Source organism: Filicampus tigris, chromosome 13, assembly GCF_054856515.1.
Source record: "Filicampus tigris isolate MCC_2025a chromosome 13, RoL_Ftig_1.0, whole genome shotgun sequence".
In the NCBI taxonomy this organism is placed as follows: domain Eukaryota; kingdom Metazoa; phylum Chordata; class Actinopteri; order Syngnathiformes; family Syngnathidae; genus Filicampus; species Filicampus tigris.
Window position 1 is genome coordinate 4,887,255 of NC_141229.1, and position 19,039 is coordinate 4,906,293.

Consider the following 19,039-nt stretch of genomic DNA (forward strand, 5'->3'; position numbering starts at 1 on the left):
TGCCTTTTGAACACGTGGACCCTTTTGTGATTGTTTCTTTCCTTCTTACGCACGAGTGTTTTTTAGGTTGTTTTTCCATGATAAAGATTCTTGTGCTTTTGTTGTGGTCTGGACTCTGGAGTGACGCCGTCCTCGTGTGCGGACCTGCTGCTGCTCGTGCTTGTTATTCCTGAATGTCTCAACAGTGACTCACCGCGTTCGAACGTCTTTTTTTTTTTGTGGTGGTCGTTAAAGGAGATACATGCCTTTTTTTTTTCTCACTATTTTGAAGTGCCCCATTTTGTCTTAATTACAGTTCTATGGCAAAGCACTATGGAGGCATTTTTACATCATATTTATTGCAATGAGCTGTCTCAAGCAAGTGGGGCCCTCATTCTGCACTACATGCAAGGGATTTAAAAAGTCTACACACCCCTGTCCAAAAGCAAGACTTTTGAAATATATAAAAAAAAAAAAAATGGAATCAAGATAAATCATTTCAAAACTTTTTACGCCATTGTGACCGAAAACCTGTACAACTCAGTTGGGGGGAGTGGAGGGGGACTTTCAGAGAGGGGAAGTAAAAATAAAAAAAATGCAATAATGTGGGATGTGCTTATAACTAGGATGTGGTAGTGTTCAGAGTTAATTAAACTCGTGTTAAATAGGATTCAGCACACACCTGGCAAGCTGCCACCAAGTGCCTCAGATGAAATCAAAAATAAAGTTTAGATGTTCTAGTAGGCTTTTCCTGATTTACACTACATGCGTCTCAATGGCACATGTATGATATATTTGGATATACTATACTGTATATGTACTGTTTTAAAAACAACTTTAAGATCCAGAAATCAATCAATTCATCTGGAAATCTTGAGAGTCTCAACCGACTCACACACAAAAGAAACCAGTCAGAAAGAGTGTGCAGTTGTCCACATACCTCATAATTTACACAAGTTGTGGCAGTGCATGGAAACTAATCCAAGTGATGTGTGGTACACTAAAGTCCCATTAACGGTACGTAAGCTCCCTCTAGTGGTAGTGTTATTATTCATCCCACTGAGTTCTAGGCAGGACGAGCCCTCCTGCAATATGATTGGCTGGTGGATCCAGGAAGGACATACCACCCTGCGCAGATGAAATGAGATGAGGATTCGAAGTATGCAAGACATTTGTACAAAATTCAAGAAAAAAAAAAATATAGATATAGGTATAGATATAGATATATATAATTGGTTAGGTTTAGGATTACTGGTATGAATTTATACAAATAAAAACTTCGATCCATGAGTCACCCACTGCTCTTCCTACTTCTCAAAAGTAGGGCGTGTCCAGGACAGAGCAGCCCAATCATTTTCCAGTTGAGCAATGCAGCAGCCAATCATATTGCAGTAAACTGCGTGTGCCTCGAAACCTGGTGGGTTTCATAACGCCCAGTTGTCCTTTCGCCATTTTGAGGTGGTCGAGCGAATCCGAGGCAGAAACGAGAAGAAGCAACGGCCTTTGAACGACTTCAATTCAACCGCAGACCTTCCCAGGCCAAGCCGAGGTGAGAGCACGACGCAAAGCACGTTTGACGTTCACTTTAATTCTTTAGTTGTCTATTGCGTCGGCCGAAATTGAACTCAAATGGTGGATTTCCCTTCGCTAAACCCTTGTTAGCTCGCTGCGGCTAACCGACATCGTGGCAAGCTGGAAATGAGCGATCCATGATTCCACTAAACTAAGCGAAACTGGACTTATTCGCTACGCTTTTTGGTCTAGCAATCGTTAAAATGTGAAACGGGGACTGTGAATTTGCCTTGCATGCTTTAACTGCAATTGTAGCCGTCGTTGTTTGGGCAGAATCATCGCGACGACGTCGTCGTAGTTAAGGATAAACCAGGCCTCGAATGCTTTCTGTTGTGTTGGACTTTGTCTACCTTTGAAATGTACTTTTAAGTCGAATAAACATGAGAAACAGAAAATTAAGTGAGGCATGGCACTATGTGTAATGTGTATAGTATCCTTTCTTCTTTGTGGTGTTAATGGGCGCCGCTCCATTTTTGTTTATGAAGATCCTAGTTAAATTCAACACGATATTCATACCAAAAAATCGCATAGTGGTTTTTGTTTACTTTGTGCGTATGTGTAATTAAATTTGCAGAGTAAACACAACAGACAGTTGTTAAACTGGTCGACTCACGTGGCCCTGAACTAGTTTGTGTTGATTGTAAGGTTGTGTGTGTTTGATCCGTAACGTATAATTGTAATATATAACACCTATATTTATTTGGACTATTGTAAAAAATGCTTTCATACTTTGTTTGCTCCTGCAACTTATACTCAGGTGCGACTTCTTTTGGCTATTTGCAATTATTTCTAGTGCATTACTACAGGTGGCCATTAGGTGGTGGTAATGCACCAAAAGTATTTGCCAACCACAAAATGAAAGTAGCAGTAGTAGTAGAAATGAACAGAAAAATTCTGAGGTGTTCTCCAAGTCGATGTGTTACAATTACCGCAACATTTCAAACAACATCACTTGCCCTTAAACCTCGACTAGAATTGTGCAAATGCGAAAGAAACATTGACGAGAAGAGTACTTCGGGCAGTAGAATTGGTCATGTCCTTTAGTCAGCAGTCAAGCTCTTTGTAAATGTATTTGTTCTAGTAGATTTTAGAGCGTTTTCTTTCGAAAATTACACTCACCTGGCGGCCACTTGTCACGTTTGTACTTAAACACAAAACTTTGCCTGCATCTGACTTTGTGCCACTCATGAACTTAATACTAGTAACAATGTGTTTGGTGTTTTTAATTTGGGGCTTATTCTCGTTTTAACAGATCATGAGCGGCAGTCGAGTCTTCATCGGCCGCCTGAGCCCACACGCCAGAGAGAGGGACGTGGAGAAGTTTTTCAAGGGGTTCGGTCGGATTCGCGAGATCAACTTGAAGAATGGATTCGGTTTTGTGGTCAGCCTGACCGGCCATTTGTGCCGTTTTATAATCATCGGCTGGTTTTGCCTTATTTGTCATGTATAATCGAGTTTCAGTGTTAGTGAAGAAAAAAAAATCCAAGTGTGAAAAAAATATGTGCCTTCCCAGAGCACATTCGCACATTGTGAACAGAAAGAAACTAGTTTACAAAAGCACAAACTGTGTTGCTAACAGCAATTTTGTTGCTATATGTAGCAAATTATCTTCCACATAAAGAATGCATACACTAAAACTTTTGAACATTTTGGAGTCTGGGCGAGGAAATTTTCAATGCAAAATGCTATGAATAATGTCATTGCCATTTGCCTTTTCTTTTAACAAAGGGAAGGGGATCTATTTAAATTGGAGTTTTGTAAGGACAATACACATTTTAAAGCCTTCCACTTTGTCTAATGTACTCTGTTAATTGTTCTTTTTTTTTCAGGAGTTTGATGATCACAGGGATGCGGATGACGCCGTTTACGAATTAAATGGCAAAGAACTGTGTAGTGAAAGGTGAGGTCTTTGCTGTCCAAAGTCCAAATGCGCTTCTGTTTTATTTGCTGCTCACGTGGACTTTCCCCTCCCCCTTGTTGTTGCAGGGTCACTATCGAGCACGCCCGCTCCAGGAGAGGAAGGGGGGTCGTCGGCAGCGGCGGAGGCGGCGGCGGCAGCTCCAGAATGGGAGGCTTTAGTGGTTATCGACAATCGCGCAGTAGTGGCTCCAGGTATGTCGGGGCTTCCTGGACTAACGTAATTTCCTAACTACAAAGTGCAACTGATTTAAAGATGTCACAGATAAATTGAGCCATAAAAAAACATGTACGTGCTCATTGACCCGAGCCCTGAGAAAATGATGTCAACTTCAGTTGCCCCCTGAGATATATAAAAACGGGCTAATTTTCATGTTCCACAAACACAATATTAATCAGATTGCCGTATTTTTAGATTTGTGGGGGGCCCATAGAGCATATTTCCCATACTTGTCCTTTAAAGGCAGAATGTGCATAGTTTGGGATATTTTTTTCCACACCCAAGAAAAAGTGCAATATGTCTAGTGGAAGCCGAAAGCTGAATTGGCTTACGTAACTCATGAGGCAACTTAAATCGTTGTTAGTGGATTTAACATAGGAGTATAAAGACGCCTTAAGACGTCGTCTTGTGCGTCCTCAAACCAGCTTCTGTCATAACCGCTATTCTTGCTAACGTGTAGTTTCTTCTTAGCTCATTCTTGTCGTGTGTGTGTGTTATCAGGTATGGACCTCCGGTGCGCACGGACCACCGGTTGATAGTGGAGAACCTGTCGTCACGCATCAGCTGGCAGGTAAGACCAGTCTTGGCCTTTGTGTCCATTCCAAACACTCCATTGTTAAGTACTTTTAGCTTTTATACTATTAGATTATTTCTCCAAATTGATGCAGCATTTTAGCAATGGGGCCAAGTCAATATGCGTCCCCTTAGTGAATTGGCCAACAATGCTCTTTTTTTTTTTTTTTCTTCCAGAGAGAGCGAGAGCAAAAGCAGCAGTTAACTGCTGCTTTTTTGGCTAGTGTAATAAAACAGCCTTGTATGGTTGCCTTGTATCAAAAAAAAAAAGTGGCCAACGCACACCCTCCCCGGAGGGCTCACAAGTGTGTCGCGCCCTCTCTCCTGGTTGTGTTCTGAATGGTGTCCATTTGGTGCCTCTCCTTACACGCAGTTGCCGCCGGTCTAAAGTCTTGGCTGGGCCCCGGTAGCGGGCGAAAGTGGTCTAGCGCAGGATACGGTAGCCTTAGGAGGTCCGTAAGCCGGTCTGGAGGTTCTGTGGGCTGGCATCCCCGACTGCTGTAACGCCCTCTCAAATCTGCGGGAGGGCCACAAGCCGCCCTCTTTGGGGTGTTTTTCTGTTGCTGTGACGGGGTGTTGAGTGCCCGCTCCTCCCACTGCTACTACTCGCTCTCTGGTGGTTCCGTACTTGTGGAGGCCTGGAGGTCGAGGTCGTTTCTCGAGGGCTTAACACTGCATTGGTTCCCATTTGCTATTTGGACACGTGGCGCTATGCTAATGTCTTCCTGGTAATGGTCACGGTAAGTAGCATTACAACTCATGTGATTTGTGTTTTTGTAGCGGGGCATTCATGATAGCAGTGACGCAAGTTCGTACAGTCGACGCGCAAAGCGTTATCAGGGGTGGGCAAACATTTGTGCCCAATGGCCACATTTCATACTTTTTTTATTAATTTTTTTTTAATGGACAGATCAGACGGGCCATTCGTAGATGTATTTTAATTTTTTTATTTTTTATAGTCAATCGTACACTGACAAAAATAACAAATGTGTTTTAACTAACCGATTTTAAGCGTGGAATAGCGGCAAAATTGATGCAGCTAATACACTATTCTAGATAGGAGTCGCCAACCTTTTTGAAAGTGAGAGCTACTTTTTGGACTGATTTAATGACATTGTACAAATGATATTTATATATATTGACATGTTCATGATTTCTTAAATCATCCACAGTGATTTAATAGGAAACAGATACATGTCAAAATGTAACACTTTATTTAAAAAAAAAAAAATCTTAACAAATATTAACATTTCTCAAGTGAGAATTTTTTTTTATTTTATTTTTTTTTTTTTTTAAATAAATAGAACAAGTCCACTGGCTACTTGTTTCCCGGGGGCACCATTTTGGATGATTTAAATGCTCAGTGGGCCAGATTTAAGTATGAGTACTTTGCCCACCCCTGCACTACATGATTGGCCAACACATCCAATATCTAACAGTAGCGTCACTCAGTCTTCAGTGGCTAAAGCTAATGGGTAATGAGGCCCTCAAAGCATTTCTTTAGTTGTCCTTTTTTCAATTTTTTTCAAACAGCGGACAGATGAATTTTGAGTTAAAATCCAACCACATATTTTGCGCCCCAAAAGTCACACAGCCCGTTTCCACTGCGAGGTACTGGCTCAAGAAACTGCGGAATCCACGCCTCATGAGAGAATCTTGTGTTATCCGGCCTACCGGCCACGATAAGGCGACAAGTTTTTGTCCGAAAGGAGACTAAAGCCAAAGCGGCGATTGCGTAGCACAATACTGCAGCCCCAGTGACAGGGTTAGCAATAGTGTTCGCAATATTTGCCGTTTGTCTTTTCTCCTCCAAAGTCACAAGGATTGGACAAATCTGCTCGGCCAATGAGCAACCAGCTCTTTTGTCGGCCATTTTGTCTCAACTAGAAATAAGAAACACGCGCCCCGGTGTGCAGAGAAGGTACCGCGCAGTGGAAAAGGGTATTTTATGGTGACATCTCTTATTTCAAAAGTAGCTATAACTTGATTTTGTTTTAGTTCGCAACACATCTAGCGTGACAGTCTGCACACTAGACTAGCAAGTGAGAGAGTGTATGTGTGTGTTGCTTTTGTTGCTCTTTGCTCATCTCTCTCCCCTCCAGGTGTGAACAAAAGCTCAGGTTCCTGAGGGGCCGCCTTGCGCCGCTCTTGTTCTAACTCGTGCTCTCACGCAGGACCTCAAAGACCTGATGAGAAAAGCTGGAGAGGTGACCTTTGTTGACGCACACAGGCCCAACAAAAACGAAGGGTGAGCTGTCGAGCGCCGGCGTGGCCTTTTTATTTTTTTTATTTATTTTTATTTTTTTTTTTTTTTTTTTTTGTCTTGTCAAACACAAGCTGACTCATCTCTCTTCGGGGTTCCGCCACAGGGTTGTTGAGTTCGCTTCCCGCAGTGATATGAAGAACGCCATCTCCAAACTGGACGGCACCGAGCTAAACGGACGCAAGATTAAGATCTTTGAGGACAGTCGCGGGTGAGTTGCTAAGAGTGGAGGCCAAGTCAAAAATCGCAAAATAGATTTTTGCCTTTATATCAGGCAATGAAGTTGGATGTGAAAAATGTTTTTTTTTTTTCTCTCAATATAGAATAAGCAATAAATTTTCATTTTTATTGTCTAAACGTTTTTGGTCTTGTAGGTTATGCTTAAGCTAAAATAAAGGCAAATGAACCTTGAAATATGAAAAACATTTAATCTACTTTGGTTGAAGTTGTAAACTTCTTAAACACTTTGACTTGTAGTCTTGTTTGCTTTGACAACTTCACAAAATTCAATTTTGGCATAAATATATTGCGGCGATCGATTTTAACATAAAACACCAACGTAACTAACTTCACTATTTGTCTATAAACAAGTGACAATTTTACTACATTGCATTGTTTTCCATTCAAGTTGTTCAGCCCTGGTTTTAAGCTCATGTTAGCGATTCAAATTAGATTAGCTTTTCAAACAAGGGTTAGTTAGGATTTCAAATTTCTACTTTGAGCAAAGGGTAGGGTGAAGAATTTGACCCATTTCTGAATCCTTTGATCTCCTTTTCGCCCCTCCAGCCACAGCCGGAGCCGCTCTCGCTCCCGTTCCCGCAGCCGCAGCTACTCGCGCAGCCGCTCCCGCAGCCGCAACCGCTCCAGGAGCCGCAGCCGCTCCCGCACGCCCAGCCGCACCCCGGAAAAGAAGGCGGCTGGCGGCGGCAGCGGTGGCCCCAAAGCCGGCGATCGCTCCCCCTCCCGCTCCAAGTCTCGCTCCAAGTCCCGCTCCAAGTCTCGCTCCAAGTCCCGTTCCCGGTCCCCCCGCTCCCGCTCCCGTTCACCGGCCCCGGTTCAGAACAACCAGTCGCGCTCCCGCTCCAGGTCCCGCTCGCGATCCCGCTCGGCCTCCGCCGAGAGCAAACACTGAGAGGCGTAAAGTCGTGTACATGATTGTCCTTGTTAAATTCCGCAAAGGGTTGGCTTCTTTAACATTTTTATTTTTGTCATTCTTAGTTTGGACGTGCTTCCACAAGAAAGCCCTGATTTTATTTTATTTTTTTTTTCTAATATGCGTTTATGCCCCTTTGTATGGTTTAAGCCGTATTGCATCATGTTTGCATCAGAGCCTGTGTGAGCGTAGTTATTTTGGTGCAGGCGCCATCCTTTGAGATGAGACTTTTGCATTCACTGCCCTCGCATATGAACAAGATGCATTTCGGTGGACTGTTTGACGTATCGTCACAAAGTGATTTCACGCTGGAATTCTAATCAGCCATTTTGTTTATTTGAAATAAAAATAAAGGCTCACTCACTTTCTTCCGAAGGCAAAACCAGCGACTTTTACTGTTTTGATTGTTCTGTGGATTGCGTCACTCATTATTTGTTGTCTGACTAAATAAACTTTTCACAAACTGTTTGAGTAATGTGATTAATTAGCCGACCGTTTTCAAATTTCAGCCTTCGAAGTGGATGTGTCATACTGTGTCCAGGTTAAGCTGATTTCATTTGAAAAGCTAAAATATGAGCTTTTTTTTTTTTTTAAAGTTGATTCTATGCACTCATATTAATCCCTAAAAGTCCATACTACACTCCCTGGTAACCTGGATGCTGAACTACTGACTCATCTCCCCGCAAACCACCAAATATTTAATAGAAGTTCTGTATTTTTTTTAAATCAAAATCTTTGTACCTAGTTTTGGAGGTATTCTAGTACTTCTGACGTACACTTGGAGGCAGTATAGCTAGTTTTTCATTTTTGAGCACTGCATTCATAAAAACTCATTGTTTAATAGCTGAGTAAAATGGTGTTTTAATGAGTACTGTATAAAGAATGAAAATTATGGGGAAAACAAATGGACGTTTCCCCCCTTCCGTGCATAGTAACCTGAGCTCACTGAGTTATCAACCAGGTAAGTAAACAAGAGAATGTGGGTCAAATGTTGCCCAGGGGCAAGCACGAAGGAGGAGCCTAACAATGTTTGCTTATTTCAAATATATTTTGCTCTCAAACATACTAAAATCAAGTCAAGTAAATTGGGAAGATGTATCTAAAAAGTCCTCAAATCAACAACGTGTTGTTGATGGGGAGAAAAATCATTTGTTCCAGTGGACTTCCTCTAAATGCCTGTCTAGTGCGATGAAATAAAAACTAATACCTTCAAAGTCTAACCGGCAATACAGATTGAGCTCACGATTTGCGTTAGTAGACTTTTAGGAGGCTTGTGTGTGGGCAGTGTTATTAAGAGTTAAAATGATTTTAAAATGTCTTAAAAAAATCTCTTAAGTCACACATGAACATTGCAGGGAGACAAATCAGCGTGTTCTTTAGCAGATGTGTTGTTTAAGAGGCATGTTTGTGGTATGATTAAGAATAATTAAAAAATGAATGTAATTTTAAAAGTCTTTAAAAATCCAATATATAGTGAAAAATCTGAAATGTGTTTCAGCAGACTGCGGGTCGAAGCCTCGTGTGTGATTTAGAATTAAATATATGTCCTTAAATCAGCAACGCAGATTGGAAGAAAATAACAATGGCTTCACATTTATAAGTTGCCCTCTATATTTGTGTAATATGATGTCACAACGTACATTCTAGATACAATAGTATTCATTAAAATCACCCCCCCCCCCAAAAAAAAATAAGTGTGTTCCAGCTCCGCCCCTCCCCTCTGCCTGTGCGCCACTAATCGGCCCTCATATGCGGGACGAGGAGCGGCGTGGTGGGCACAACGAGCCCCGCGGTTACTCGCTCCTCACCGGGCTTGGTTTAACCGCCCTCCCCTCCCACCCACCGCACCCGCACCGCACCTCCACCAAGCCGAGCTAAGCGACGAGGAGCTGGGGCGGGGAGACAGCGAGGCTCGTCCTCGACCGTCGCACTAGCGTGACCGAGGGACGCCTCTCTTTTCCCGGACTCACGTCCAACACTCGAGCCGGCGTGCACAAACGCGACCCGGGCACCATGGCGGAGAGAAGTGGCCGGCTAAGCTTCCCCGGCAGCGGGGCTCTCAACAGACCGGTGCCGATGAATTTGTTCGCAACGTGGGAAATCGACGGCTCGTCCCCGAATTGCATCCCGAGGTAAGCCCGCCGCCGCACCCCGATAACCTCCCCGCCCCCGCATGCATGCGGCGTTCCTTTTAAAACTTTCACCGATGCGGCACTAGCCGGCCGGCGGTGGCATCTCCACCATTGCCGCGCCGGGTGCCCGGGCCCAGGAATGGGGGCGCATGGGTGCCCTGCAGTAAAGTGTTGTGATGGAGGGTTGCATGCAACTGGGAGGGATGCTACACACCCAAATTCCCTCCCCCCACCCTCGGCCCATCTTAGAGTTAATATCATCCAAAACGACATTTGATTGGGTTTTAAATGAATCAATATTTTGTTTTATATGATATGGAGAAAACAATCAAATCTATGACACAACACAATAATACATTTTATATGAGAATGGGACACTTAATTAGATACACTTGCATCATCTAATGCGCCAGTGTCAAACTCAAGGCCCGGTGGCCAGATCCGGCTCGCCACATCATTTTATGTGGCCTGAGAACGCAGGTAGGTATAAAGGTATAATACAAAATAAATATGCTAAACATATGCTTAACTAAATTCATCTATAAGTTAAATAGTTCAATGAATTATGCCAAACTAAGTATATGTAAAAGTGATTCAACAACTTTCCCATGTATGCTAAGTAAGATTTAAAATAAGGACACAAAGCTCAAGGATAAACATGCTAATTTGATATCTTCACAAATTATGCTAAGGTAATTCTATTTGAAAGTGGGTCAACAACTTGTTATGCACTGTAAATTACGATTTCAAATGTGTATGTTAAAAATGCAAATATGTATGATACTCTAATATCTTAACTAATTATGCTACCAGTAAGTATATGTGTAAAAGTGGCTCAATAATTTTCTCAAGTACAGTAGGGTATGATTTGAAATATGTGCACTAAATACGCTCAACTAAGATGTAGTATACATATTCTAATATAATAGTATGACTAATTATGCTTAGGTAGGTATACGCAAAAGTGGTTCAACAAATTTGGAATGTATGCTTATCACAAAGTTGTCATTTTGTTATGCTAAAATGACTTTAGCATGCTAAAATAAACTCACAAATTTCTTAAATTAAGTTTGACTTTAACTACACCAATGTAAACTGACTAGGCCTACGGCAAAGAAGTTTTAGGATACATATAGTGAACTAATACTGTACCTTGACTAACTATGCTAAACTAATCTGAGGATACAATAGTACATAGTTTAAGTTAGTATGCTACTCACAGCTAAACTTGGTAAATATGTTAAATTAAACTCAAGGATTAATTTGCTAATCTAGTACTGTATTTGAACTAATTAAGTAAAATAACCCAAGGATACCCTAGCAATCTGTAAAATGGTATAATAACCATAGCTAGCTAGCTAGCTAGAACAAGGTGTAAATTATTATGCTTGCACATCTAAGAATAAGAATAATAAGAATAAGAATGCCTTTATTGATCCCACAGTGGGATGTGTCAAAACTGAAAACTATACAAATCAAAGCTAGGCTATCTAAGTACATTAGGCTAAAATAAACTGCGCTAAGTATGTTAATCTAATATGATGACTAATTATGATACACTTTTTTAAGGATTCGAGCACATGCTTTATGCTACTATGCTAAAATAATGTAAGAATACTAGCATGTGTAAACTAGTATGGTAACCAAAGCTTTGGCCGATGAAGTATGTTAAACGACTCTAAAATCATATCATTGTTCTTCTAAAATGTGTATGCTAAAATAATCCTTAATGCTAGTGTGCTAACATAAACTCCTGGTTAGCTTAGTGAAGTGACGTTTCAGTTGTGATGTTTTTAAATTCAGCTTTGGGTGTCCCTCGTGATTGTCTTTTGTTTCCGAAATGGAAGCAGTGATTTCTTATTTCCTTATCTAATCCATGTGTGCCATCATTTCTTGCCGTGCCCGCAGGATTCCTAGGGGGGCTTCAGAGGCGCGAGGCTATTAGGCGGCCAAGCTTCTCTCAGTCACATGAGGTTTTTTGCCCACACGCTTAATCAGCCTTTTTGAAGCTTAATTGCAGCGCTACGCTAATGCTACGTTTTCTTTCCAACCACACAATTGCTCCCATTCTTGTTTTTTCTGGTCACTTGTTGCGAAGCAGATTTTTCTTCAGGCGCAACATTAAGGCTGATGAGGGAATGAAATAAAAACCGTTATCCGTTAGCCACACCCACTAGGTGTTTTTGATTGGCTGATGGTGCATTGGCAGGAAGTCACTAGACCCGCTTTAACATTGCTTGTAAAAATTGTCAAATGTTGCCCTTTTTCCTCTCTGTGTGTAAAACAGTCCCAACAGTTACAGCAATTTCTGCTTCACTGGATTCTGTGTGAAAGGCAGATAAGTGCCATATATTTTGTCACAGCTCTGAAATCGATATTTTGCAGGAGCTCTGTGTGACAGAGGCTAGAGATGTAAAAGTTGCGCCAATATCCCACTTTGTGGGGTTCTGCGTAAAAGGCAATTTTTCAGGTTCTATGTGTGGAAAAGGCAAGAGACACAACATTTGTGGCGATATACACTTCGCAGGGTTGTGCATGAAAGGTAGTTTCATGTCGTATTTTCTGTTATGGCGCTAATACGGCAAATTTGCAGGATCTCTGTATTAAAGAAGCTAGAGACAACAGTTTACGGCAATATGCCCTTTGTGGGGTTCTGCATGAAAGGTGGAAAAGTGTGTAAGGCTTTGATGTGGCAATTTTTGAGGATCTCAGTATGAAAGTGGCTTGAGACGTAACAGTTTGCGTTATGGCCTCGACGTGGCAATTTCACCGCATCTTTATATAAAAGATGCTAGGGATGTAACAGTAGCATCACTTGCCACTTGGCTGGGTTGTGCGTGAAAGGCAAATTAGTGTCGTATCTTCGTCACATCTCTTATACGCCAATTTAGCGGGATCTCTGTGCAAAAGGGGTTAGGGTCTTCTGTGTGAAAGCCAGATAAATGGTGTACACTGTGTTCTGTTACGACTCTGATGTGACAGCTTTGCAGAGTTTACGTGTGAAAGAGGCGAGAGATGCAACGCTTGCGCCGATATCCAGTTTGCAGAGTTTTGCGTATAAGGCGGATTTTGTCATGGCTCTGATACGCCAATTTTTGTGGATCCCCGCGTGAGATAGAAGAGGATAGTGACCTATCAGTTACGGCAATATAAACTTCGCTGGTTTCTGTGGGAAAGGCAAATAGTAGCGTATCTTGTGTTCTGGCTTCGTTACGGGCATTTCGCAGGATCTCCCTGTGAAAAAGGCTAGAGGGTTGCCGTCTGAACTGTTTTGTTTTAAATCTAAAAAAAATACAGAATTTTCTTTTGTGGGGGGGGGGCGAAATTTGTGTATAAGTGAATCCATGGGTGCCGAACCGCATATATCGCGTACGTCTGTAATGAGCAGCAAAATGTGCGCTGAAGGAAAATAGGGGCACAAAAACGATTTCATTATTTGTACTTCCATATAATTACGTCATCGCTGTATGTTTTTCTAAAGTATAACACAATGCCGTCAACTACAAAGAGCACCGAGTATCACGGCCCTGGTAGACGATGATTCTCGGAGGTCGCCTGGCTGGCGCTCGGGAAGCTCGGGACACTCGCTCTTTTGTCCACAAGGGATGCTCGCGCTGCGGGAATGTAGAGTAGGACGGCGCAGAAGGCGGGCGAGAGAATCTCTCCGTTTGGACGCTGTTCACTTTTGTTGTTCTCCTCCTCCTGCTGCATCCAGGGAATCTTCTCCGTGGGAAGCAATGCCGATGTTAGCGCCTTGGTTTCGTTTTTTTTTTGTTTTTTTTGTTGACTGCATTAGCATTAGCCGAGCTAAGACAGCCTTGGGTGTTACTGTAATAAAAAATGTAATAATAATAATAATTAGGATGAAGCCCATACTGATTTTTGGATGGCAATGCTAATTCCGATATTTGGCAGAATAAAACTCCAATAACTGACTGAATTGGCTGATTGATTTAACTCATTCACTTCTTTTACCCTAACGTTTGAAAACAAAAAAAAAAGTAATAAGTTCCTGTGATTGAATGGCTGGACTGTGAAAACACAAATAAACACGTCAATGGCAGTGAATGACTTTAAAAAAAAAAACGATACAATGAATAACAACTTATTTTTTTGGCCCTTAACACTTACAGCAATGAAGATCTTGTTTTGTTCTATAGTAGTTGTTAGACTTTACAACAGAGAGAAAAATCTGCTTTGTTTTATGTTTTCATGCGTTAGTGTCTAAATAAAGAACAATCAGCAAAAAATGTTGGCCAATTTCCTCCCCAGTTTAAAAGAGCTAATATTGGCCAATTAAATCGACCAAGCTGATCAATCGGTCGAGCCTTAATTTTGACATCTTTAGGAAAAAAAAAAAAAAAAAATCAGCAATAATCATTTGTTTTAATTTTTTTTTCTATGCCGATCCTTCAAAATATGACGTATCATGAAAACGGTCGCTAATAAGTTTGGGCACGGCTGAAAAAAACCAACAACCTTTTATCTTGTTGAGTATGCTTAGCTCGAAAATAATCGTTCTTAGCCGCGTTGGCAAAAAGTAGTTCAATACGTCCACGGGGACACTCGCTAACCTTGTGCTAACCTCGACTGGATCTTCTTCTTGAGCTCCTCTCGAAAAGTTAATGAAATGGAGTCGATCCTTTGACGCTGCCTAAAATGAGGTCGTGTCGATACTACCTGTGCTGGATGTTACGCTTCCCGTCCTCCGTGTGAATCTTAATTATTATGTAAGAGCCACGCGCTGACACAGCAAAGTCCTGGAGGACACACTCACACACACACACACACACACACTCGGACAGGCCGACTTTGCTCAATTGCAGCGGAATTGTCTCCAATGCAGTACAGGTTAGCATCGCTAGCTAACTTAGCGTACAGGTTAAAGTAAGTCTACATTTGATATGAAATCATTTTCTGACATTTTTGCAGGTGTTCCCTAGCCATATTTTCCCTCCTTCAACCTCCCACCTCCTTTCTTCCTTCCCGTGGAGTTGCTTTTTGGTTGGGTTTGTTTCATCTATTTCAAAGGAGTTTGAAGCTTTTCTGTCTTGTTTCCTAGCTTCCCTGCATCCAGCTTTTTGTTCTTTCCTTTCTTTATTCTTGCCTTCTTTCCTTCCTTTCGTCCTTCCCTCAGACCTCTGCTCAAAACTGCCATTTTCCTTCCTTCCCTTCATCCTTCCAACTGAGAACTGCTATTTTCTTCTTTCCTCGTTTCCTTCCTTCCTACCTTCCTTCCTTCCTTCCTTTCTTTCCTCAGAGCCATTTTTTAATTTTGTATCCTTCCTTTGCTCAAACCTGCTTTTCGGTCTTCAATCCCCCTCCTCCTTCTTTCCTCCCACCTCAGACCTGTTTTTCTTCCTTCCCTCATTCCCTCCTTCCGTTCTTCCTCTCTCCCCCGCCCCTTCTTTCCTTCCTTCCTTCCCTCAGACCGTTTTTTTTAAAAAGAATTGCATCTTTCCTTTCTTTGCACAAAACCCACTTTTCTGGTTTCCTTCCTTCCAGCCATCTCTGACTTGTTTTCTTTTCCTCCTCACCTTCCCTCCTTCCTTCTTTCCCTTATCTTACCTTCCTTCTGTCCTTCCGTCTGTCCGTCTGTTCCTTCCTTCCTTCCTTGATTCCTTCCTTCTTTCCTTCTCTCAGACCCACTTTCATTTTGCTCAAACTTGCTTTTTCCTTCCTTTTCTCCTACCTTCCTTCCTTCCTTTCTTCAGGCCCATTTTTTTTGCAACATTCCTTCCTCAAACCCACTTTCCTGCCTTGCTTACTTACCGCCTTCCTTCCTCTTACCTCAGACCTGTTTTTCTTCCTTCCCTCATTTCCTCCTTCGTTCCTTCCTCCACCCCTTCCTTCTTTCCTTCAGTCCTTCCTTCTTTGCTTTCTTCAATACTTCCTTCCCTCAGACCACTTTTATTTTGCTCAAACCTGCTTCTTTCCTTCCTTGCGTCCTTCTTCGTTTCACCAGAGAAGTGCTTTTTTCTTTCCTTCCTTCACTCCTACTTATCTTCCTGCCTTTCTTCCTTCTTTCCTGCCATCCTTCCTTCCTTCCTTCCCCAATTTATTCCTTCCTTTCTTCTCTCAGACCACTTTTATTTTGTTCAAACCTGCTTCTTTCCTTCCTTACATCCTTCTTCCTCTAACCTGAGAAGTGCTTTTTTTCTTTCCTTTCTTCACTCCTACTTATCTTTCTTCCTTCCTTCCTTCCTTCCTTCCTCACTTTCTTCCTTCCTTTCTTCTCTCAGACCTCCTTTTTATTTTGCTTCGTTCCTTCCTTCCTTACTTTCTTCCTTCCTTTCTTCTCTCAGACCTCCGTTTTATTTTACTTCCTTCCTTCCTCACTTTCTTCCTTCCTTTCTTCTCTCAGACCTCCGTTTTATTTTACTTCCTTCCTTCCTCACTTTCTTCCTTCCTTTCTTCTCTCAGACCTCCTTTTTATTTTGCTTCCTCACTTTCTTCCTTCCTTTCTTCTCTCAGACCTCCTTTTTATTTTGCTTCCTTCCTTCCTTCCTCACTTTCTTCCTTCCTTCTCTCAGACCTACTTTTTATTTTGCTTCCTTTCTTCACTTATACCTACTTTGCTTCTTCCTAAATTGTTTTAATGGTGCGCACTATGAGTCGGCATGCTAACATGGAATCACAGAATAATAGCAGTGTGTCACACACAACCTCTGAGGATGTTGATTGTGCTTGCCATTAGTGGGATTTAAACATAATAATCACACACGCGCACGCGCGCCGACACACACGACAACTTCCCGCCGCTAAATGAACGTCCGCGCCCTGGGAAATAAAAAAAAAAGTTGGTTTGAACGCTTCCAAATCTCCACTTGGCCGCGTTAGCAGATTAGCGGGGACTCTCACTAATGAACGCTATTGTCCAAAACGGCTTTTTGCCCGATTGTTTCACTCAAGCTTCTTTTTTCTGCTACTTTAGCTCACATGACTCATTACACAGGCTTTCCTCCTCTCATCACTCAAGCAATTTTTTTCTTTTTTTTCTTTTTTTTTGTCACCCCCTCGGGAAGTTTTCTAGTGATGTAATTGTCAGATGTTGACATTCTCATTTAGCGCCAGCGCCTGCGTTTTGATTAATTTCCTCAAATGTTAATTTGTCATATTTATTATTTGGCACTCGCCCTTCATAGTTTATGATCTGGAAGCTTTTTTATTTGTGTCCAAATGTTGACTTAACAAACATTAGTAATTGATGGAAGCACCATTTGGCAGGCTGCTTTCGAATTTATCATGATAAAAAAAAAAAAAAAAAAAAAAAAAACTCATTCTGAATGATAGTCAATCTGCGTGATGCAGTGCAGTTGTAAAACCACAACCGACGATGACATGATTTATTTAGCATCGTGCTGCATTTACTGATAGGCAGGCGTATTGTACGGTGGACCCTCGATTTACCGTACGAATCGGGGGAATTACATCCGATTACATCAAAATACTATTCTCCGTGCCCGAAAAGCGATAGAGTTCAAAATTGTCCCCCGTACCTGTTATTATAAATAAATATGAAAAAAAAAGCTTGAAACTGTTTGAAAAATGTTTCCAAATTGACATTGCGGTTACTTGGGGGAGGATAATAGCCTGTGGCAGGTTGCGTTCATGAGCCAAGATGTTAGCACGTCCTTTTTTCACCTCTGTTACGATTACTGTAAAATCCTGTGAATAACACGCACCCGTGTATAATACGCCCCCCCCCCCAATTCACCCTTAAAAAGCTTTTTTTTTTTTTTTTTTTGTCGATACTTGCGTATCATACTTTAGAAAAGGCGTTTTGAGTTGACTGGACAGTTTTCTGTCCGCTGATCTGTTGTTTGCGGGTCCGTTAATTCAAAGTTCCACTTTAGATCAATAATACTAAAAGTGGTCATCAATCAGCTTAATTGCACTGGGAAAAAAAAAATGGCGTTAAATGGTTGCACAAAATAAAATAAGATGGAGCCAGATATTTTTCTTAAGAAGTTGTATAGTGTACTTAAAAAAATGCATCTGGATCCGGATGTTTTTATTTTGTGCAACCACTTCACGATATAGAATGGCGTAAATTCAACACAAACATTTCCCAGTGTAGACAATTCAATAATTCATTACAATGAAAATCTTCATGTGGATCCCAATCCGCATATAAAGGCATTGGAAATTAAGAAAAAAACCCAAAACAAATCCCTCCATCTTCATTCTCTTCTTCCTCTCTTCCATCTCTCCGTCCTCTGCCCTTTCCCGTTTTTTTTTTTTTCCTGCCCTCATCGCTTGGCCTCCATCGGCCCTCCTCCTCATTCATCTTTTATTCGTTTGGAAAATATGAAGAATGTTCTCACGCCTCAAGGGAGCCGTCCAGATCGTATCGGTTTTCCCCAGATAAGCACGTGCGTGTGCGTGTGTGTGTGTGTGTGGGTGTGTGCATGCGTGTGTGAGAGGCTAATTAAAAGGCGGCACAGTGAGACCGCTGCCAAAAATATTCGAGATGAAAAGGAGCCTGACACGAGGTCTTGGCGTCCTCTATCAATAAATGATGATGATGATGATGAGGATGATGATGTTGATGATGATGAGGTGCGTATCTCCATGGTCTTTATGAAGAAAAAGGTGATGATCATCTTAATGAGTCTTTTTTTTCTCCGTTTTTCCTCTTTGCCTTTTATCATTTGAGGGGGAAAAAAGCGATTCATGAATAATGAATGTGTTGGAGCTACATGCTAATGCAAATGAGTGCGTGTAGAAATGAAATACTCATTTGAATTTTCCATCATTTGAATTCATGCATTTTTAATGCGACTGAAAGTATAAAATATGTTATGTATTTTGTATTTTTTAAAAGGCCTGGTACTTAAGTAGTTAATTGACCCAAGTTAGCATTTGACTCTGGAAAAAAAAAAATGCAGCAGGTGGAATTTTTTTCTGAAACCTCATGGCTGTAAATTGTCATGGGCAAACTTTTATCGGTGAAACCTCAAAACTTAATATCTTAAAAACCTGAATGTGCTAGGGGAAAAGTAAAGATGTTTTTGAAGTCTGTGTCAAAAGTATGTTTAAGGACACATAAAGCTAAATCTGATTAAAATTTGCTATTGATGGGCGTTATTAAAGATGTGAATTTAGGTGACATTTTAGAACATACTATTGTATTCTTCTAATAAACATTTTGTTTCTATTATTTTGGTAATCAGTCAGCTGAAGTTAGCATTTGACTGTTACTATTCAAAATGACAAATTTATTATTG

General features: G+C 41.4%; 2 protein-coding genes across 10 annotated transcripts in view; both read left to right on the top strand.

The window, feature by feature from the left end:
• Positions 1–1,395: 1,395 nt before the first annotated feature.
• Positions 1,396–8,141, top strand: srsf5a (serine and arginine rich splicing factor 5a). The gene is made up of 8 exons (XM_086049866.1): positions 1,396–1,528; positions 2,804–2,932; positions 3,381–3,451; positions 3,538–3,663; positions 4,190–4,259; positions 6,436–6,509; positions 6,631–6,735; positions 7,311–8,141. Exons 2-8 carry the CDS (start codon positions 2,807–2,809, stop codon positions 7,654–7,656), a joined length of 918 nt encoding a protein of 305 aa, XP_085905992.1. The 5' UTR covers positions 1,396–1,528; positions 2,804–2,806; the 3' UTR covers positions 7,657–8,141.
• A 1,282-nt stretch (positions 8,142–9,423) lies between these two features.
• Positions 9,424–19,039, top strand: part of pacs2 (phosphofurin acidic cluster sorting protein 2) — a 35,252-nt gene continuing 25,636 nt past the window's right edge. For all 9 annotated transcript variants that reach the window (XM_086049811.1, XM_086049816.1, XM_086049815.1 and 6 more), the window contains exon 1: positions 9,424–9,809. In XM_086049811.1, the coding sequence (XP_085905937.1) occupies positions 9,691–9,809 (119 nt within the window). In that variant the 5' untranslated portion in view covers positions 9,424–9,690. The remainder of the gene's footprint in view (positions 9,810–19,039) is intronic.